The sequence below is a fragment of the Mesoplodon mirus genome, assembly GCF_964341445.2.
Source record: "Mesoplodon mirus genome assembly, chromosome: 4".
Classification (NCBI taxonomy): domain Eukaryota; kingdom Metazoa; phylum Chordata; class Mammalia; order Artiodactyla; family Ziphiidae; genus Mesoplodon; species Mesoplodon mirus.
The window spans coordinates 16,928,089-16,951,545 of record NC_138979.1 but is presented as its reverse complement, the minus strand read 5'-3'; the positions used below and the strand labels follow the sequence as shown (position 1 = coordinate 16,951,545).

Below are 23,457 nucleotides of genomic sequence, written 5' to 3'. Positions count from 1 at the left end.
TAGAGCAAGAAGGAAATGCAGCGTTTTGTTTGCAGCCCTAGCGAAGCCTGGGCTTACAGCCTCCCTGAGACAGCCCTGCAGCTGTGAAGTAGGAGAGCACGGTCTGGAGGCCGTGGAAGATGGGCTGCTATAGAAGTGTCCTCGGATTACCTTCCCCTGGCACAGCTTCTGTTTCTTTTACCTCCCCCCAGTCCCCAGCACCAGGTCTACTGGTTCACCTCTAGTCCCTGACAGCGAGGTCCAGACCCAGGGGCGAGGAGTCAGCTCTCTGCCTGGACCACCACTCAGACCCGGACTCCATTCTGGGTTCTCTGGGTGACTCTGGGCAAACCATTCAGGAGTTAATTCAGTTGATTCACTAGTGAATTCAGTAATGAGTTTCCTGTGAAGCCAGTGGTTTGACAAAATTGACCGGCTGGTCTAGGAGTGATGTGGACACAACTGCAGAAAAGACATCCTCACATGTCATAGGATGCTACCGGTTCACTCTCTCTTTTCAAGCCTGTACCACAAGGACAAGCATAAAAGCCTTCTCAGCTATCCAGAAAAGAGTGCTATATATATATATAAGCTATTACTACTTTTTTCACCAAAAATTTTATATATATAATTATAAGCTATTGCTATTTTTTCACCAAAAATTCTGTATATATAATTATAAGCAATTATAAGCTTGTATATAAATATAAGCTATTACTCCTTTTTTACCACAAATTATATATATATATATGTGTGTGTGTATGTATTTCACACATGCTAAGAATACTTTCTTCATTAATTGCAAAGTATAATGGGAGTAAAAATAAAAGCTTTTGCTAATGGTCTTCTACCATTTGTATGGAAAATTTCCATTGAAGAGATCAATATTATTACTGTTCAAACATTTACCCAGCCGGTGTTTGACATGTCTGTCACACATTAAGGAGAAAGTATGTTTGAAGACATTGGATTTTAACGAAGAAAAATTAGAGAAACCTCCAGTTGAAGTTATTATATTTAAAGACTGCCAAACCCAACATTACTTCTGCTTCGGTAGTATATGAACTGTTGTTAACCTGTGCTTCTGAGTGTACATTCATCAGTGAATAATTAGGGAGGAATTCAGTAGTAAGTCATTGATAGAAAGGCCATTTGACTTCCAAATTTACAAAAGCCTATTTTAAGGTTTAAAAAATTATGGAAGGTGATCCACGGAGACTCTACCATAACTTTTCCCCAACTGCCATTCATTAAACATCTTCCATCTCATGAACCATGAAAAAAAAAAAAATTATGGAGGCTATGTGTGTGTTTAACTAGTGAAAATGGGTATTTTGTCTCTGTCTGGGAAAGAGAATAATTACAATCTGAGTCATTCAGGGAAGTGTCCTAGATCAGTGACATTTTTGCAGTGCAGCAATAATCTTACTATATTACACACACAGAAAGGTGTTAAAGGGACTATCAGTTGGTATGAAATTACATAGTAGTGTGAAGAGGGAAGCAGTAAGAGAAAATTCAACATCGAAAGTTAACACTCACAAAAAGAGGAATGTTCTCTGTCCAGAATTTGGAGATTTTGGCTGGCATACTTCGTTTGTAAAAGAAAAATCATTAGAATAAATTAAATTTTTTCTTTAGTATCAGAAAGCCAACACTCAAAGTCGATGTGGAAATTGTTTGTGTTAAATTGTCACCCAGGCATCCCTTTGACCTCTGGCTCCATCCATGGGGGGTCCTGGATCAGCCCTTCCTTCTGCTCCACACCTTCCTGGATCCTTGCTCCCCAGAGCTGGTTTTTAGTTCCCAGGACAAGACCCTAACTCTAGATCACCTAGTCCCAAATCAGTAAGAAGGCCAGAGTCTGGAGCATGTGGAATGGAGGAGAAGGAAGGCAGAGAAGGTTCTGGAAAGAGAGGAGAATAGAAGTCTGGCCCTCCACCCTGCCCTTGGTGGCCCAGATACCACCCCAAGTCCCCAAAACTCAGTTATAGAGCCTTTGAAATGGATACATGCTTTCAAAGTGCTCAGCATCCCTGGGTTGCTAAAATAATGATGTCACATCAGCCTTCGAGCAATTAGAGAAGTTTCTATACTTATCTGTGTTTTGCCTGTTTTTTTGTGTGTCTATCTAATAAATGAATTCTTTGAATTTTTCTCTTCTTAGAGTACTAAAAAAGTGAGAGATGAGGGGCGTGATGGCTATGCTTAAAGAGCTGCAAGTTTCTCGTGTGCAAGAGGAACTAAATGTGGTCTTAGGATCAATGGGTGGAAACTGCATTAAATAATGAAGAAACATTTATTGAGGGAACAGATCTGAGGCAAAGTCAGGAAGACTTGGGATCATTGCCAGGCAATGAAGATGGGCCGAACTCCCTGCCTGGACTCAGTGTGTTTCCTCTTCCTGGAGGTTTTTGAAGAAGGCTGAGAAATCCCTTGGTGGAAATCTCAAATTAGAAGTAGACCCTGATGATCATAGAGACCCTTTTCATCATCTCCTAAAAAGTGAGATGCAATGGTTCATCTTTCTTCATAATACTGTAGAAAGTTCTGAGTCTTCTGTTAACTGGATTTGAAATATGCAGTTCCTTCAGTGTTCTGGGCTTCAGTTTTCTCATCTATAAAATGTATCCCTTAGACCTCTTCCCACGGTAAACTTTTGCTAGTTCTATTCATCGTGTTCACCTTAACGTTAACTAGGTAGTAAAACCAGTGTGTTCCTGATTCCTGTGCTCAGAGAGACTCTGGATTCAGCCATACCCAGTGCATTTGTCAGCGTCAGTTGAGTCCCTTTTACTGAGTATAGGCACAGTCTTACATATTGGCACCGTATTTACGTATCTTACGTATCGGCACCAACTGTCAGAAACAGTCACTAAAACAGTTTTTCAAAGCACTGATTCAAATTAAATTTCTAACATGTAAGGCAGAATAGAAGGAATTAGGTTGCCAAATTTATCTCCATCTTCCCAAATTTATGTCATCATTTACAAAGTTAATTCCCTTCCTCCCTGGATTTTTTATTATTTCTGACCTGTGGCTAGTGCAAAGTAAGTGACTTTTCAAATTAGCACATAGAAAATACTTTCTGACCAACACGAGTTCCACCTCTATTGTGTAATAAAAGGGTCTTATGATCAATGAAATTGGTATATGTTGGGTTAAACCAAGTTAAATCAAGGTTTCATACCCATGGGACTTCTCAGAGCCTTATACTGACACAAATTATGGATATTCACAAAAGGAACATTATGACGTGCAGCGTTCCCAAATGATTTTGGGAAAAAAATATTCTTTTCAGAAGCATTTCATAAGACTGGTATTCTGAGGGACACGTTTTAGGGCCAGTTTCCTACGATTTCTGCTTCCTACTTTAAAAAAAAAAAACAGCAAACAAGAGATCGGAAATTGATGAAAACAATAATAATGTGATCTAGGTAATTTGCCATTATAAGAGGGAAATGCAATCAGAATTAATGAAATATCTGAAATATGGGGTATTTTTAAAGTAATACAACTTCAAGAGCTGCAATGTTTTAAATGTTTCCCCTAAAAAGATTCTCAAAGGATCTGTTTTATCACGTATTTGTAAATGAGCACTTATTTGCCCCCAAATCAAGAACCAAAATGCTGGAAAACTGCCTTATTCCTATCTCTCCCTGTGACTGTACACTGTCAATCTCTTAATAAACTTTACAGATAAAGTGCAGTGAACTTTAGCCCTCTACATTAAGACCGTTCAAAGAACTTAAGCTGTTTAAAGAGTGAAATGTTAAATTGTTTTATGTATTCTGGTTTTCAGTGAAAAAAACCATCTCCTTTCCTTATGAAATAATTAGTCAAAGTAAGGAAGGTGGAGTACAGCTTTCTCTCTCCTATGCCTACCTGTCTTGTTTTTACAGCTGAGTCTTTAGTATTATCAAGGGGAACTTTTTATACCTTTCTCTAGCTTGTGCTGTGCTTAGGAGAAGCATGTGTTTGAAAATGCTCCCTTTATGCAATGTTTTATTTTAGCTAACTTGACCCTATTTCCTTTTCCTTTCTGTTAAGCTTACCATAAAGATGTTTTGGAGTGGGGGTGTGCTTTAGATGGTAGGATGAGGGCTGTATGATCTCCTGGTTGGGTTAAATCCATGCTCCAAGCACAGAGCCATTTCTGCAAGCTGACCCTTTATGTGGTCAGATGGTTAAACTTAGCAAGAGGGTGCTTCTGGTCTTAGGCTACCGGTAAAGTTTATGGCCACTGCTTTCCTTTCTTCTAAACACACAATTACTCCTCAAGATCCATATAAATCATGAGGCCACCTAGGTCATTAAAATCCTTTCTTGTCTCCATGCGCTTGTTCCTAACACAGAGATAATTAAAGGCTTGCTTTATACCAGTTAATTACTCAGTCTGTAAAGCAAGTCAGCAATAAGAAAAAAATCATGCAAACTAATGTTTAGGCTAATAACCAATGATTCTCTGCATGTTTAGGCCAATAACCAATGATTCTCTGCATATTTTGTTTTTTAACTAATTTCCATGTTGTAACATCAAAAATAGCCCTGGTTGACACTTTTGAAGTATTTTATGTCCATGATATATTTCTCATTATTTAAATGATTCCCTGTATCACAAATTGACTTGGGGTTACAGAATATATCCTAGGTTAGTTAGTAAGACTACTAGTAACCCAGTCATCTGCAGTTGAAACACCTGCTTTTTGACTTAATAGAATTTTAAATAATGAAAAATTCAAAAAAGAACAAATACCCTAAGCATGAATGCTTCGGACTCTAAACATGACTTACAGCAAACAGAACGCTGCTTTCAATAAACATGAGGGATTAAGAAACTCTCTCTACGACATGACCTATTTTTCTCCTGTGAATTTCTTTCTAGCATCATACATGAATCAGGCCCGTATCTAAAAGCTTCATATTCCTTGGCTGTGGTTAGCTCAGGGGTTTGTACTCTAAGTAAACCTTAAGGGTTTACTGAACAGAATAGCACCATTTTGACTTGGATTGGTGCCAACTGGCCATCATAAAAGTCAGCTCAACCTTTCTTTCACCATCGGTGTCACTAAAAGGAAAAGACATCTGTCTGTCACTAGACCCATTTTTCTTCAGCATTTTTTGCTTTCCACTTTTACAGAAAAAAAATGGTTGTCGCTACAGACTAAGGGACTTCCCCACTCCAGAATGAATAATCTCACCTACCTGATGCTGAAAAGGTTCTACTGTAATTACTGCAAAGAAAGAAAAAAAAGCCTTTAAAAAAATGAGTATTTGCCAACTTTAGTTCCTGCAGCTCTGATTAGCAAACTACCTAGATCCCCACTGAATAATTACTAATCAATCAGGAGGATTTTTTTTAACTCTTAAAATTAGCACATTAGGTCCTATAGTCTAAAACGGAATTATGCCTTTATTTCTTTTTCCAAATAATTGAAAAGGAAACTTGCAGATTATGATCCTGCTATGCCTTAAGGCAGAGTCACTGCTTTTCCAGAACTGGAAGTTGTCCCCTGGTGCGTCCACTGTACCAACTGAGGGGGCTTTCTGAGCAAATTCAGCACTGCATGCTGATAGCACTAATCCAATTGCAGATCATTAAATCAGCTGGGTACATCAGTGGAAACACTTAACGGATTTAGTGATTTCTTTAAAAAAAAAGTATTGTAGTATATATATTTTCTTTAACTCCATTTGTGACTATGGCTTTAATTGACTGATTTTTGGTGGTAGTACTAGGACAAGACCTACTGTCATTCCAAATAGTATTTTTCAGAATATCAGGTTATGTCATCTTCTGAGAGTTAGCCATCTTCTGACTGATAGATCCCCCGGGAGATAACAATAGCCAAACTTCCTGTACTACCTAAACTACAGTCTGTCTTGAACTGTGTAATATTATACCTTTTAGAAAATAAAGCTGTGCTCCATTGGGTTCTCTGTGCATTTGTCTCTTTGCTTCTCCTGCATTCCAGCCTCACTTGGAAGGGGACATCACCATGTAGTATTTCACTGAGTCCTCCCTATCATCTTGTAAGTTTAATTATCATTGTGTCCATTTTGCAGGTGAGCAACTGAGGCTCACAGACATTCATTAGTGACACTCAGCTAGTCAGTGACTGAGTGTGAGGACTTAATCGCAGCTGTCCCCGTTTGGCTAATTTGACGGTTGGCCAGGCAGGTGGCACCTCCTGCCCCACTGTTCCCTTTGAGACTTTGTGGGAGGTCAAAAATGGTGGGGCTTCTTGATAGATTAAAGGTGCAGGAGTGAGTCCTGAAGCTCAGAGCCCACATCAGAACCCAGTATTTGACACCTGAGCTCTCTCTCCACTTTATCCCCCTGAGAAGCCTGAGAGAAGAGGCACAGAGGGGAGAGAACAGCCTTTATTTAAAACAAAACCCAAAACTTAAAGATATAAGTATTTAAAGTAAATAAGAAGGAAGTAAACGTGTCCAAGACGCCCCCTCTGTCCCTTTCTGATGGGTTGACTGGCTATATAAACTCATCTTGAGACAATCCATGAAAATAATTCTTTTTTTTTTCCCTGAGAACAGTGGAAAGTTGGCAAGAAGTAAAACTTTTCTATGAAATAGGGAGGCGAACAAGTTGTAAATGACGTTAATATCTTCCAGATGGCACCGTTTTACTTGGGAACCAAATTTATTGTAATTAAAGTCATGTGAATTTTCCTATAAATACTGAACTTTGCAAGTTTGACACTGGAAGACTCCATTACCTCGGAGCGTAGTTGTTTTAAAGGAGGCGTCCCTGGTCTTCCGTTTGAAATGCATCTTTGGATTTCATAATCGGAGTTAAACCATAAAGATATTTCCCCATGTGAAGGATTTTTTTATCTTCCATGCCAGTAAATCTTAATTATAGAGGGAGATTCCTCAGAAATGAGAAATTCAAACTCAAAGCGCTTTCCCTGAAAATTATATATATTTTGACCATGATTTTACACCACATGTCTTGAGTTCTTTTCTATATTTATTTCTGAATGAAGCTATTATCACTCTTCTGTCTCTAGACATATGTGTTGGACAATCTCGGAGTGTCTGTTTTGCTTCAATCAGGAGAGCGTGACTCTCTCCAGAACGCTGCTTTCCTTTCTGCAGGCGAGGACCATTGTTGGCCGAGGGCTTTCAAACCAACAGCCGATGGGACCTGAGAACATTGAAATAGCTTCCAGCCTTGTGCAGGTCCCCACCCCTGCCCTTCGTCTTACCCTGGATCCTTCTAGCCTTTGCCCTGCCAGGGGATGTAAGTGGACACTCCCTGCTGCTTGGGTTTGTACTGCAGCTTCCAAGCTCCATGCGTCCATCCAGAGCTGGGTCTGAGCGACAGGCAGAATCCCAAGATCCTTGGCCCCTGGTTACACACATCTTCTCCCAGTTACTCAATCACCTATTAATCTAGGTGCTGCTGTACAGGGATTTTGCAGATTTAATTAAGTTGCCAAATCAGTTGGCCTCGAGAAAGGGAGGTTATCCTGGGTGAGCCTGGCCTAATCAGGTGAGCCCTCACTAGGGACTCAGCTTTTCCTGAGGACTTTTGAAGCATAGGAAGAATCCAATGTGAGGGAAAGTCTCTCTGTTGCTGGCTTTGAAGCTGGAGAGGGCCAGCTCCCTTGTGTGGCAAGGAAGGTGGGTGGCCCCTGGGATCTGAGAGCAGCCCCCAGTTGGCAGCCAGCAAGGAAATGGGGACTGCAGTCCCACAACTGCAGGAAACTGAATTCTGGCACAGCAGTGTGAGCTGTGACAAAAACAGAACTCAAATAAGAACGCGGCCCTGCAGACACTTGATTTCCATCTTGTGATACGTTGAGCAGAGACCCCAGCCAGGCCAGACCAGACTTCTGACCTACAGACTCTGAGCTAATAAGTGTGTGCTGTTTTAAGCCCCTACGTTTGGGGTGACTTGTTATGCAGCAACTGGAAGCTGTCTGCTACCTGCTGAATGTTTATTATCTCAGTTTCTTTCTTTCCAGTTGGTCTTGACCAGCTGTGACCCACTGCCTTTGATTATCCCTTTGTATTACTACAGTGAAAACCACTTAATCTTTCTTTTTACTCCAGTAAAAGTTTTTCCTTAAATATTTCTTTCTTTACTTTTGTAATACCTCATTTCCTGGGACTGTTTGCTCTTATACATATTATGTTATTATCTAACCTATTAATGATCCATTTTTCTATGGCTGCGGTAAAATTATTGATATTCATTATTATGGCCCTGAGGCATTACAGAAGCTTAAAAATGAAAATTTTAATGTGTGAGATCAGCTTTATGAGTTTTACTGTACTCTGATTATTTGAGAAGGGGTTATCTGACTATCACACATACAGAAATCTTTATTGAGCTTTAATCAGAGGAGCCACACAGCAGAGGTATCAGTTGGACTCTATGGCATTGGAACTTCCTGGAGGAGAACGATCTGGAAGCCTGTGCACGAGTAACAAGAGTAACACCATGTGGGCCTTTGAGGAGGCCAGTGGCATTAAACAAAAGACAGTGTTTGCAGCAACTTTTTGTTCCAAGAAAGGTGAGATGTTTGACGTCCCATTTCCCATCAGTGGAGTAGGTTGCTGGAGAAATGGTTTGACTGAAGTACATCCAGCAGCCACTGAGCAAAGCTGCCTGGTTGTCTAGCACCAGGCTCCCCTGGGCTCTGTGGCGTGGCCCGGGCCAGCCAGCGGTCGTACCTGCACCCTGACACTTGTGCTCATCTTGAAGTTCAGTAGACACTAGACCCTCGGTCTCCTCATAGCTGGAGCCTGAGTTTGGGTGATAAGATCAGTGAAGGAACTTGATGGTGGGGCAGTGGAAATGCCATTCAGATGCTAACCTGGTACCCCAATGTCTCACGGGCAGCCACCCCCAACTGGAAAAAAATGCAGACAGTGTCAGTGGCATTTTACTTTGTGCAAATACGCATAAACACACGACAGGTAGAGAAGTGATAATGCTGTGGATTAGAAGTTAGACTCACAGGGTGTATGGAAAGTACTACTAGAATAGAAGTAAGAAAAACAGAATTTTAGAAAGTGTTCTAACAAATGCAAATGAGCCCCAGGTCGAGGCTAATGTCCTACAGTCCTGCTCATAATCCACAGAGTGCATATAGGAAGAAAAAGATAATATATATATATATATATATATATGAGCAAATATATCTCTAGGAAAAATATATGCCATTATTTTAATGAAGGAACAATTACTTTATAAACCTAGAAACAAACTTGAAAGGGGACTATGCCAATGTAATAAACAAAGAAATATCAGTTCACGGTACAAATTTTAAAATTTTGTAGGGATTTAGAATGACTTTCATAGACATTGGTATTTGACCCTAGGCCTGGGGGCTGGAGGGACAGCAGCCCAGTCACAGCCCAGCCTCTCTGTTCCTCTGAAAGTGCTGCGGGATTCTCCGCCGTTCCGCCAGCTCAGGCCCTCTCCCCTGCTCTGAATCTAGGCTTTGCCAGCTCCATCCTGGGGGTGCTACACCAGGCTGGCTCCAGCCTTGGGGGTCGTCAGAAGGTCCTGCCCTTCCCATCTACCCATCCTGGGGATGCAGGCTCTACCTCCGCCCCCTCTTTAGTGGAGCCATCTGTGTTCAGGCCCAGGGTGCTGGCACTAGGGAGAGAACGAAATCACAGCTACCTTTCAGCCCCACTCTTATTTCTATTGTCCAGACCGGGTTTGGGTTCTAGCCACGTGTTCCCTGAACATTAGCCTGAGCGGGAGGACCAGAATAGCTCCAGGAGGAATCCCATTCAGTGGCCACCATCAACCCCACTGAAACTTTCAACTCATGTTGACTCCTGAAAGGCAAGGGATCTCGCCGTCTCTGTCTCTGTCTCTATCTCTCACATGCACACCTGCACATATACCTTTGCACACACCAGGATGCTTGTTTGTACAGCTCTAAGCACACTGTTAAGAAAACAACCAGTGAGGGCTTCCGTGGTGGCGCAGTGGTTGAGAGTCCTCCTGCTGATGCAGGGAACGCGGGTTCGTGCCCCGGTCCGGGAAGACCCCCCATGCCGCGGAGCGGCTGGGCCCATGAGCCATGGCCGCTGAGCCTGCGCATCCGGAGCCTGTGCTCCGCAACGGGAGAGACCACAGCAGTGAGAGGCCCGCGTACCGCAAAAAAAAAGAGACCAGTGAAGTGTTCATTGATGTGGCATTTTCTAGCAACAATGACCAGTTGACCAGTTGTTCATGACTAATTCTAAAATAATAAGCCATACCCATCTCCCACCCTCAAAAAATATGTATGAAAGGGAGTAACAAGAGCAGATACTAGAATCAAACTTGTCCCCCACTGGGCAATGTGGAAAAGATACTAATTATTTCATTCATGTGTCTCTTACCCGGTGCTTCTACTGCTCTGAGCTCCTTCTGGGATGGTACCACCTAATAATCTTTCTCCTGGGATTACTGTAAAGACCATGTTAGACAATAATCTGAGAGTATCTTGTAACAGGGAAGTTACTATACAAAATGGCAAGTATTACTGCCAGCATTTCAGAAAGTATAAGATCAAATCAGATTCACTTTAACTTTCTAGTATCCCCCAAAAATGTATCACACAAGGAGCCTCATTGATCCCATTGTTTTAAAAACAAAAGGCAAAGCCTTTGATTTATTTCCAAATAAAACATCAAAAAAGATAGTGTTTTCTGACCAAGAAATATAAAATTGTTAGCTGGGCAATAAGGTATTGATTTGCTACTTCGTATGTAAGTAGTTAATGCTTTCAAAATAAATTTGATTAAAAAAGAATACTTGTCCATTGTAAAAATCTTGAAAAATACAGAAATAATAATACAGAAATAATCTCACTATCCAGAGATAAACACTTGTTAATAGCTTGCATATTTCCCTCCTGTTCTTTTACTTCATATGAATGAAAATTGAGGATATACCGTGTAAAGTTTTTTTCACTTATCATAAGCATTTTTCCTTTGTTATAAAAAATCTTTTGTTGAACATGCTTTTTAATGGCTGAATAATATTCCTCAATATGAATGTACATAAATTCCTTCTTATCTTCTTCTTGTCTGCCTTATTTCCATTTTTCCCCATTATTATAAAGCTTCAGGCAATACTCTGCATACGTATTTGACATTACTCCAGATTATTTCCTTTGAATAGATTTCTAAAAATGCTTTTACTACATGAGTCTATGAACCTTATAAAAGGCTTTTCATGTATTAATCTTGATTAGAACCTTGCAAGGAAGCCAGAACATTTAGGGGGTGGGTCATGTAAAACTGCTCAGAAACACCAATGCAAACTAATTGGCCCCTCCAAACTCCATCATCGTATATTTTTATATCCAACTCCTCTTTCTAATACTCTGAGGGAAAAAAAATCTGTTCTCTTCTGGGGAAGAGGGAAGGTAATTCTTGGACAACAATACAGTAATCGTTTACAGCTTGTTCAGTTGGGATAGCTATTAATGCCTTGTGTAAAATAAACAAAGATCCAAAGAAACACATTTTTGTAGGTGAAAATTATGTTAGCCAACATCATTTCTCACTCTGGTTTATGATGTCAGGTATCGAATTTCTCCATTATTAACATACGTATGTATGTGAGGGGAGAGCCTCTTGGAAGGAGATTAAAAAGACACCATTACCTAAAATCCCCCTTCCTAACAACTCGAGAATGTCCAGAAGCTGTGAGGGGGTTGGTACAGTAGCTGCCCGTACAGACAACACCCTGCAGAGGATTCGGGTTTTTTTTTTTTTCCCATTAACAGACCCCACCATAGAGTCAGGGGTCATTTGTACTCACAGGAGAAAACCCGACTTAAGTAAAGTGTGCTATTCGTCTATTCAGCACCGCATACCTAGAAAGCCTCCCAAAGCACTCTTTAGTGACTGAAGACATTTCTCATTTTCCCATCACTTTCCCCTTTCCTTGGCCATTTTCCTAAAACCATAATTCAAACTTTCCAGAAAAAAAAAAAAGTCTCTGAGTAATCCTTTCAATAATTCTTAGAAGGAAATCTTTATTCTTTTATCACTCTTATGGGAAACCAAACTCGTGATTAGTATTAGGTTTGAAAATGTTTTCACCACCCACATATACCTGGGTAGGTGAGAGTGGGGGTTATGGAAGCAAGAAGGCGTGGGGCTTGAGAAGCATGAGCTTAAAGCCAGGGATACTCGTGGAAGAGCCACCCAGGGCCACACACCTGAAAACTGAAACCTTGGGAAAGCGTCTTTAATTGTAAGAAGGTTAGGTAGAGAGATCTATGCCTTATTCCCAGTAAACGTGGGCTGCTTTACCATTATTAGCGCAGGAAGGGAAAGGTTTGAGGTAGAAGATTGATGAAGAGAGATGGGGAGTGGGGGGGAATTCCCTGGCGGTCCAGTGGGTAGGACTCCATGCTTCCAATGCAGTGGACCCGTGTTTGATCGCTGGTCGGGAACTAAGATCTCACAGGCTGCGCGGCACGGCCAAAAATAAATTTTTTTTTTAATTAAAAAAAAGAGAGGGATGAGAAGATGGCTAAATCCACTTGATGTTGGTGTTCCTGCGATGAAACGTGGGGAGGCGAGGTCTGAGGAAGGCTTTCCTGCACAGGTGGGTGGTGCACTTTGGACCCAGACGCAGCCTCTTGGTCACCTGGAACATTCTTTTTCCAGAGCCGGGCTCCAAAGGGACAGACGGGTTAACTTTGTGATTCCCTCCTCTAGCTTTTATAAATTAGATTCCCAAGATCCCCCAGATCTCCTCCCGCAGCCTGAACTTGTCGGTTCTGGATGCGAGTCGGATAGGTACCTCCAGGCTCACCTGTGCAGGTCTTTGGTTCCAGGACTGAGGATCTTAACATCCCAAGGAACGTGGTGCTTGCCGCGCCGGCAGCAGTAACAGAGCAGTGCAGCCGTCTGGGGGATCGAAATTTGCAAACTCAGGATCCTGGGCCTCAGGCCAATGCAGGCGGGGTGCGTCGCTGTGGCGACACATTTAGTCTCTGGGGAGGGATGCTGGCACACCAGCTGCATTCCTGACACCACGTTTGCCAGCGAGAAACTTATGGGGTGGAACTGGTCTCAACTCCAGAGGGAGAAGCAAGCTGCTTTCTTAACTTCCTTGGCAGTATCACCCTTTGCAATTTTTACGCATACACCCTCTTGAATATTTACATGAACTGCTATCTGTGATACATTTGGGGTCCCTGTTGGATGGTAGAAAGTGCTAAAATGATAGCAGCATCCCAGTTTATAAATGTAACTATTGTATCCCTGAATAATCCCATTGCCTAAAATTGGCACTTAAGATGCGATGATTTATCTCTTGCTGGGTAGAGCATCCAATCTCTCTGCCCCTTTTCAAAATAGCTTATACTGTTGCCAAGAGGAGAGCCTAGTATTTACTACTAGAAGATAATTTGAATTAAAAGACTGGCTTCATCCACTGCTGTAATTCCCCAGCAGTCTAATAGCTGAGTTCTGTCATACCTGGGAGAAAGGTCTCCTCACAGAAATGCACTTACTTCTTCAGAATGCCTGACCCACCTCTCCTATCTATGTCTGGAAGGCAAAATGCACTAGGATGTGGCCACTTAGTATTCAGACCATGTCGAGATGCAAGTAAAAAGTCTATAGAGCGGAGCCGGACGCACAGTCGCCAGGCCAAACGCAGTCAACAGCTCAAATCACAGTTAAATTATAAGCAAGCGTGGGGCAAACCACGCAGACCTGTCTAGTCAATGAAGCAGCAGAGATAAAAGGAATTACTGCATAAATGCCAACTTGTGAGGCTTTCATGAGTACAGAGATGGGGTTCTTTCCAGCTGCCCTCAGTTGACTATAAAAAGTCCCTGAGGATTTTGAAGGTAACGCTGTCTTCCTCCTTCTCCTCCTTTGTCTTGTCTTAACATGCAAAGCATCTCCCAGTGTCTAGAGAAACAAACAATTCCTCTGTGTAGCTCCATAGTTTTGCAAAGGGACAGCGATGCTAGCCGGCCAGTGATTTTACTCCTGGAATCAGCAGATACAGCAGAGGAAATTCAGTTACTACAATAATTCACATACACTGGTGCTTCATTCATTCAGTGTCAGCTTTATTTTCTTCTTGATATACACAAAGCTGGCACAATTTTAACTGATGAGGTAATGTCATTTTTAATTTAGAGAGCCTTAAGCTGTCCACTTTAACTCTTGATAGCATCTTTGCAGTTGTCTCGTGAGACTTTACGTAAACGTAAGTCATGTGTCCTGGACAGTTTGAAAAGGATTGCTAAGGATGGCATTGGTCATCATGAAGATTTCCCACACTTTGATCTCTTTTAAATTGCCAGATACAGTTTATGTTACTGCCATATTTTAGCCATTTCTGAAATTAATATATCCCAGGACTTTTGAACCAAGTTAAACACAGAAATAATGTTTTGCAATGAATGGATTGTAATGTCTTCATGTCAGTTCTAGAAGAAGTATGGAAGACAAATCAGATTATCTGGCTCCTAGGTGACTTGGCCAATAAAACGAAAAGAAAGAGCAAGACACTAAGAAATAGATAATGCTGAACAAAAAAAGTCTTCCTGTTTTCCTGGGGGAATGCTAGTTTACTGGAGATGGATTTCCACCTTTTAGTGAAAAAAATGGTCCAAACACATGCATTATCTCAGTGCAATCTTTAGGGTAATATTTTATTGCTACTTCCTTCATCATTTGTCTGCTTAGTGTATTATTAAGCCTGAATTTTAAAAAATTTAAAAAAATTTTTTAAATTTGATGGTTTCAAGTGTGTCATATTTCCATTTCAAATGACAATATTCCTTTAAAGGTAATAAGGCTGGTAGTAAATAAAGTTACTTTTTCCATTTTTAAATAAACTTTTTTCTTTGCAGAGATTACGTTCTGCAATTCAAGTTGTAGTTTGGGGAGAAGATGATTTGTGTTTTGACCACAGTGGATACTGAGAGGTTTTTTTTTTTCTAAGAAGCCTGGAGCTTAGTGGAATTGAGTTAAATAGTAAAGAATCTGTTTATTATTCTGTGGCCATATGTTTAGAGGGTCGCTCACAGAAATCAAAGTATTATTTATGGAGAGCTCCAGCCAAGGAGACATTTTGAATTCCTAAAAGAACTTCACAGTTTGAAAAGAATGCATAGCATTATGTATTGACAACCCCCCAACCCCAGACAAAGGAACACAATTTAATAAAAGAGAATTGTGCTCATGAGATTTTCCTTTTTCTTGTTAATTGGTTACTTTAACTGACATTGTCTGCAAGTATAATGGACACCATTATTCTTAATAGTTCTGTGTTGCCAGATGATGTATATGGACATGATGTAGTCCATTTTAATTATTTCATTTTGCTAGACTTTTTTCCCTCTCCATGATATCCAGCAGTGAATGCAGATAGCCGTTTTGCTCCTGACAGATGGTGGTGGAGAATGATGGTTTCTAAATTACTGAAATTAAAAGGACTTTTCTCGTTAACCTGATGTTTTCTTCCATCTTTGTGTCTTAGGTATGACTACGTGGAGGTCATCGATGGAGAAAATGAAAATGGGCGTTTATGGGGAAAGTTCTGTGGAAAGATTGCCCCTTCTCCTGTCGTGTCTTCAGGGCCATTTCTCTTTATCAAATTTGTCTCTGATTATGAGACACACGGGGCAGGATTTTCCATACGTTATGAAATTTTCAAGAGAGGTGAGTAACTTACAGGAGAACAAGTGTGACTAAGTGGTCATTAACATTGCTTGAGCTCACGAGAGACAAAGTGAAAAGAGAGACAAGGAGTAACGTTTTTAAACTTTTGGTAAAACGTCATACATTCCCATTGAAAAAAGGTTGGAAAATACTTTAAACAAAGGAAAATTACCCAGTGTATGGAGGAAGCATGTTTAAAAAAACTTTTTAAATGTATTTTAAGCATCACAATTTCATCATTCTAATACACTGACCAGTGTTTATAAGGTATATACTCTGTAAAGCTCCTTTAATGTTCCTTTAAGAACATTTATTCTTATTTTTCCTATTCAAAAATAAGTTTGATCTACTCTTGAAGTTTCATTTCTTTAGTTAAAAATGCATGAGTCCCTCTTACCTTAAAGTCATGTACATCTTCCCTTTTTTTTTTAACACCTCATTTAAGTTTATTCTTTTTTTTTAACATCTTTATTGGGGTATAATTGCTTTACAATGTTGTGTTAGTTTCTGCTGTATAACAAAGTGAATCAGTTGTATGTATACATATATCCCCATATCCCCTCCCTCTTGCCTCTTCGCTTTATTTTATTGCAAAATTCAAAACTGGTATTTCCCAGGAAAAGCAAAGCAGTAGTTCACTAGCCTTAGAGTTTCTAAAGCTATTGGAAGAAGAAGAGGCTTTCTATTGATGGAGGCATGGTTGGGGAAAGAACTTCCTGGAGGAACAAAATAGTAATGCTTTAAATGGCCTTCCCCTTCCAAATTAATTATCAGATGCCCTCCGCAGAATAATCACTTACTAATCTTCTGTCACAGTGGTATATATTGGGATTGGATAGAATCTGAGAATGTATAGTCTCCCAGCTTTGAGGAATTAAACACACATATCAATCGATAAACATTGTAGCTTTATCTGGACGTCACTGTTTTTCACCACAGCCTGTAGGTTCCTGCTGTGTGCTCAATTCAGCCTTCCCTTTTAAGTGGACATTAATGTGTGGGAGACCTTCCAGGGACAGAGGCTCAAGATTTAAATATATTGTCCTGGAATATAGGAAAAAGAGCTTTATTTAACAGAAAACAATCCAGCCACACCAAATACAAAAGCCTAAGATCCTCTGGGTCGGTGGCCCCCGAGAATAACAAACAAGAGAGTTTTAAGTGTTTCTGGGAGCATTGGCACAACTTCTTTAAATTTCAAAGAAATCTGGTACTGTCCCATATAAATACGGATAGATGGAGAGAACTTTCTTCAGAAATTCATCTGGGCGCATGCTTAGAAAACCTTTAGTATAAGTAACAGCAGACATAGGACATGAGTGTGTCCACATGATTACATATGGACATACCTCCTTGTGTCGAGAGCTGTCTGACCTATATAAATCCACGCATGTGTATGTACACACACGCACAAACACACGCATTTGCTTGCTCACCTGCATGTAGCAGCATCAAAGAAAGAAAATGTCAGAAAAGGAGGCGAGAGTAACCTTTCACTGTCAGTGTTCCTCAAAGATCTGAAGATGGTGGATGGAGCAAGAGCGAGATCCTACCGAAGTCACTGACAATTCTTCAGCTTCCTTCCAGATGCACTCATCCCCACACGTCTCTTAGTCTCAGATGCACCGTGATTTCCGCCCTTTTTCCCCCTCAATGCCGTCCTTGAGACTCGAAGCCTTATTTTCTTCTTTCTCCTCGTGCCTCCCTACATCCACTATGGCTGCCAGTTCTTTTGGATTTTCGTCCAAAAGTCTCAAAGAGTCATGGCTTCAGAAATCTTGAATCACCGTGCTGTACACCTGAACCTTTTATGATCTTGTAAATCAACTACACCTCAATTAAAAAGAGAGGGAGTCACAGCTTCCTTTCCACGTCCATTGCCATGGACCAGACAAGCCTGCCTTGTGGTTATCCCCATGTTATCGTATCCTAACACAGCTTCTCAAATAGTCATCAAACGACTGTCCCCAAAACACCTATGGCAGGTGTCTGGCACCTGTCGGGTCAAGTCCTCCAAGGTCAAGCTCAAGCCTTGACATCAGCTGCTCCCAACCTTCCCGGCTTCACCCTTACAAACCCACAACCTGGCTTCCTGCCCCAGGTTGGTGAGCTGAGTGAGGTCCAGCAGACCTGCATGTGAATTTTGATTAGGCTTCTGACCATCTGTGTGAATATTCAGAGCTTTGGATTCCTCATCTGAAAAATGGATGACAGTATCTAGCACAGGCTCTTTGTGAAGATCAGCTGAAATGAAAACATGTAGCCAGTGCCTGTCCCAGAAGATGCATCCAATGCACACTAGCTGTTACAATGATTATAGATAAAGGGGGTGCTTTATCCAGATTTCACAGCCCTCCCTCTCTTCTGGTTTAAGCCTTTTAACCTCCATGGAAACCAGGCTCTAAGCTTATTCCTCTTAATTAATGTACTTTTTATTTTCCTACACTTGTACCCAGCTTGTCCTTTATAGACACACACACAAATATACACATATACAAACTGTATGTATATATATACACACACACACAACTATGTTTCACTAACCAAATGGTTTTCCTGAGTAATCCCAAATTTCTTCATGTGTTCATGTATCATTTCCCAACTAAATCGGTACCACCTAAAAAACGCAAAGAAAACATCTTTCTTTCTCACTCATTGCACATATTCTAGTCCTTATAGATACTCCATAAAATCATGAACTAGGAGAATACATTCACGAACACATAGACAGGTTCACGGGCGTTCTTTCCTCGAAAGCCATATAATGATGTTACAGAATCTCCATTCTTTTGAAAACATAACACTTCTTCCAGGCTGCAGCAATTTCAGGTTTCCTCGAAACACATAAATTAGACTAATCATAGTTGAACCAATACATTAATTTTTCACTTGTTGACCTTGAGGTTTTCTGACAGTAGATTACAGGGCCATTTCTGCATCCCTAGGGCTGCATTTCCAGAGGACCACCTTTGCCTGACAGTGGTGGCCAGTCCTCACCTCTTCCCCATGCCTCCTGGAGCCCCCTGGACACCCCAGTCCTCTCCTCGGGTACCACATTCCCCTTCTGCAGGTGTCTTCCCAGATGCTAAAACCTTGGGCTACCAGCCCTAAAGTGATTTCCATTCACTGGAAGAAATTTCTCTAGGAAACCCCAGCCTGCACACCTCCCACTCTGCCTCTGTCCTTCCCTGGGTCTGGGTCATCCAGGCCCAGATGCTGGAAGAAGCTGTATCCATTTCCCGTGGGTCTCAGTGAGGGAGGGGGTGGCACTTATTGAGAGCGGGATTGGTCACTTCATACGTTATTTGATTAAAAGTCTGTACATTTAATAATAATTCCAAAGAGAATATTTTAGCTCATCATTATCCATCCTTATGGTCCTTAACAACGAAATGTGGGATGCCTGTGGCTACACAGGATGCTCTCAGTCTTACAAATAGCGGGGAAAGCATGGTGTCACTGGCTGCCAATGCTGTGTGTGCACCCCTCACCCCAGTAGCTCACTCACTCCTGGGCACACCAGCTGCTCGCCCTTAGTCCTGTTTACGGCTTGTGTATTCACCATGGGATCCCTCAACCCACTCCCGCCATCATCGTTTTTGGGGAAGTGCTCACTCAACTGTGGCAAACTTACACAACAGGGATTAAGGAACCGAGTAAAACAAATTTTGATGTATAATGGAGGAAGTAGGAAATTACAGAAGTTTTGAGTTTGAAAGGAATTTTTTTCAAATTCTAAAGCCCACCTCCCATTTGTGATGCACAGAATCTGAGGACCAGGAAGGTTAAGAGCCCACGGAGGCTACACAGCAGGTCAGTGATAAACGCAGGACTAGAGCTCAGAGTTCCTGGTGCTCCATCCAGCTGTCTTCCACTTCCCCATGGAATGTCCCCAGCCTTTGTCAAAATATGTTAGAAAACCTGGGCTAGCTTCTAAAGGGATCTGACATGACAAGGATATACAGTGAAAGCATGGGAATTTATCTGATTTTGAAATTATGCCCTTAATTCCTGTCATTTTTTTCTCTCATTAAATCTTAACCTAACCTGGGTAATTTTATTTTTTTAAGAAGGAGAAAATATTGGAACCTACATTAAACTCTCCTGTTTGCTTTGCCAGCCAAATCCCCAGGGAGGAGGTTGGAGGTCTCCAGAGTCACTGTTCCTACATCTTGGAAATCAAATTCTAAAGGGTTCCCAATTACCTAAATATAAATGACTTTGTCAATTAATGACAAATTGGCATAGTCATCTCAGAAGCCACCAAATAGCTTAGAAGCAACCAAATAGCTTAGAAGCATATTATAAATTAGACGCACATTTCACAATCTCTTTACCTGAAATTCACATGGCAAAATGCCACATGGTAATAACTTTTTAACCAGAATCAAATAGATAAGCATTTGAGGCCATCATGCTAAAGGGTGAGCCCCATCGTAGAAGGCTTGGGAAGGTATTCAAGTCAGAACTCTACCGACCAGGTTTATTGTGCCGTCCACTAAGTAGTCTTCTTCGTCTCCAGGGCCATGGCTATCTAATATGTGCATGGAGAGAAAGCGATTGATTTGTTTTTTCAACAGGCTGCCAGATGCGCTGAGGAGGAGATTCAGCTTACTAGCCCTTGCCACTAAAAATAGAGATCTGCTAGTTAAATTTAATGTGTATTAATGCCTAATATGTTGCCTTTAGTACTTGGCACTTTGGAAGAATATTTAGTTAAGAACAGGCTCAACAAGGCTCCTTTTTTTTTTTTTTTTTGTGGTACGCGGGCCTCTCACTGTTGTGGCCTCTCCCGTTGTGAAGCACAGGCTCCGGACGCGCAGGCTCAGCGGCCATGGCTCACGGGCCCAGCCACTCCGTGGCATGTGGGATCTTCCCGGACCGGGGCACGAACCCGTGTCCCCTGCATCGGCAGGTGGACTCTCAACCACTGCGCCACCAGGGAAGCCCAAGCCTCCTTATTTAGAGTTGGATCCTTACACTTCTTGAAGGGTCCCCATCAGTGAGGCAACTGTCCGGGAAAACAATTGTTGAACTGAACATCCCCAGATTGGATCCTGAGATTCAAAAGGGTCAGGTCATCTCTGTTTCCCAGGGAGCCCTAAGAGCTCTTAGATAATCAGGGCAGCAGTAGTGGGGATAAGGGGCAGAAGCTGATAGGCTGATGTCCCTGTCCATGTAGATGGGCAGCTTTCAATTGTGTGGTGAATCGCACCCTATTCAGTGCTGATTCCATGAACTGAAATTGTGGTTATTCATGTAGTCATAAGGATGACTTGCAATATATGTAGTTTAAATTACAGATCACTGTAATTTGGTGTCGTGATAACACTGAACCGTCATTTAAATTACACGTTATAAATATATACATTAACACATACACATATATTAACATTTTAGAATGACCTCCTGTACTGTATCTGATACTTTGGAGAAGGTTAGGATGTCAACATTGGTATCAGGTGACTTGTAGCCACAGGACCTGCCTCCCAGTTTACCGTGCCCCCACTAACACCCACAGTTTACTGGCACACCTGTGTCAACACCGTTCCAAATGAGTCACTCACCCTGCGTACATGTACGAATTACCTTTCACATTTGGTTTGTCAAAGAGGCAGAGGTCACATCTGGTAGAGTTACTGAGTCACTGGTGTAGGAATCTGAAACCCAAACTCCCTCCACTGACTTCTCTCCCTCGCCTTTGTAAATGTTCTATTTCACCAGTAAAGGGCTGTCAGCCTCAAGATTTAAAGATTTAAGCTTGAAGGGGCTGTAATTATTTCTCTAGGGCTCTGTCGAGATTTCTGTAGCTTACTCATTCAGTGTTCCCACATGATTTTGTATTTGACATTTTTTTTTTCTCTGCAACAGCAGAAGTTTTTAAATGGCTCCACACAAATGGAAAACTAAGGTGAACACAATAAATCTGAACTTGACTTTCCGTACCTATCACCACGGCGAAAAGGCTGAGTAAGGGTTGATTAGGGCCGTGATTATAATGGTGGGCTTTTATTAGAAAGATAAACCGTCGTTGCCCAGGTTACTTCTTGGTAAGGCCATTTAAGTGGAATTTTCACTTTGCTCCTTTTTTCTTTTACTTATAGGTCCTGAATGTTCCCAGAACTACACAACACCTAGTGGGGTGATAAAGTCCCCAGGATTCCCTGAAAAATATCCCAACAGCCTAGAATGCACCTATATTATCTTTGCACCAAAGATGTCGGAGATTATCCTGGAATTTGAAAGCTTTGACCTGGAGGCTGACTCAAATCCTCCTGGGGGGATGTTTTGCCGCTATGACCGGCTAGAAATCTGGGATGGATTCCCTGATGGTAAGAATGGCAGGAAGCACCCCCAAAAGGGAAGGATCTGGGGGAAGGGTCCTGGGATCCTTTTACAAGCATCATGACACATGCATCACTTTAAAAAGTAGCTCAAAAGGAGGAGGCAAAACAAAGCAAAACAGTAACTTTCTTTATGCAGAGCTATGATGAAATATTTGAGCCCAAAAAGACTTGGTAACTTTCTAATCTAATGCCTTCATTTTATAGATGAGGAACGGAGGCATGAGAGTCTATGCAAGGTCTCATAACTATTTGGGTGACAAAATTGGGACCAATCCATGGATTTCTTGACTTAAGTATTTTGCTCATTTCAATGACTTGCCTATAAGTCATTAATTCATAAACTCACCAGAGGGTGAGCTCTTAAGACATCAGTTAAATCAAACCATTCATTTTGTAAATGCAGAGACTAAGGGCCAGAGAGGTTAAGTACCTGCTAAAATTTTAACAGTGAAATACGCATCTGTTATGCTACCAAAACATTTAGAAATTTAGGAAAGGAAGGAGGAGAACATTTGGACATTCCTCATTTAGATGGAGTCCTTGTCTGCTCTCTAGGGAATTTTTATCTTTGGGGATTCAAATCGCCTCAGTACATCCTTGGTACACCTTGTTCCTATCATCTGAATTCATCGTCCATTCAGAAAATATATTTATTGAGCACCTGCCATGGACCAGGCACTGTTCTAGCCTCTTGGCAAACAAAGCAAAGATGGCTGCCCTGTTTAGATTTTACCGGGGGAATGAGGTAATAAACAGGGCACATTACAGACAAATGAAGTATGTGTATGGAATGTTAGAAGATGAGAAGTGCTATAAGCAAACAAAAAAAAAAAGAAGAAAAAGTAGAGTAAAGGCATGAGAAGAACTAAGGTTGGGGGAGAGGGATGGGGGGAATTTTTAAATAGGGCAGTCAGGTCAGACCTCATTAAGAACGTGAGAAAGATTTGAAGGAGGCGGGGGAGGTAGCCATGTGGCCAGCTAAATGAAAGTTCCCCATTTCAACCCTTGTGAACTAGAAGGTGAATGGCAAAAATACACACCCAAGTTCTGAACAGAGGGAGATAATGTCAAATAATTTGTTGCAGCTGCATTGCTTGTCTTGTGTTTAGTCTGGTTTAATAGTAAGATTTCTCTGGAGAACACACTCCGCACAGATCAGAAAGGGCAGCTTGGAAGTTCTTACGAATCATGCAATTAGAGCTTTGGAGCCATCTATGAAATAGTCAGATATTATCAAGATGGAGGAAAGAATATTTAAGTAAACTGTAAACGAAGAGCTAGTATAATGTGAAAGAAATTGCCTTTGTCTTTGAAATGAGATGAAAATGATCAGTGTAATTCAGTTTAGGTATGTTCCTCAATAGTAAAAAAAACACTGGAGAAAATCTGGGTTTAGAGAAAGCTTATGTTGTCATTGGAGCACATGGCTGAGTTATCATTGCTTTAGCCT

General features: G+C 41.3%; 1 protein-coding gene across 4 annotated transcripts in view; it reads left to right on the top strand.

The window, feature by feature from the left end:
- Positions 1–23,457, top strand: part of NRP1 (neuropilin 1) — a 138,338-nt gene that overhangs the window by 40,132 nt on the left and 74,749 nt on the right. For all 4 annotated transcript variants that reach the window (XM_082618467.1, XM_082618470.1, XM_082618469.1 and 1 more), the window contains exons 3-4: positions 15,479–15,660; positions 21,765–21,992. In XM_082618467.1, coding sequence (XP_082474593.1) covers positions 15,479–15,660; positions 21,765–21,992 — 410 coding nt within the window. The remainder of the gene's footprint in view (positions 1–15,478; positions 15,661–21,764; positions 21,993–23,457) is intronic.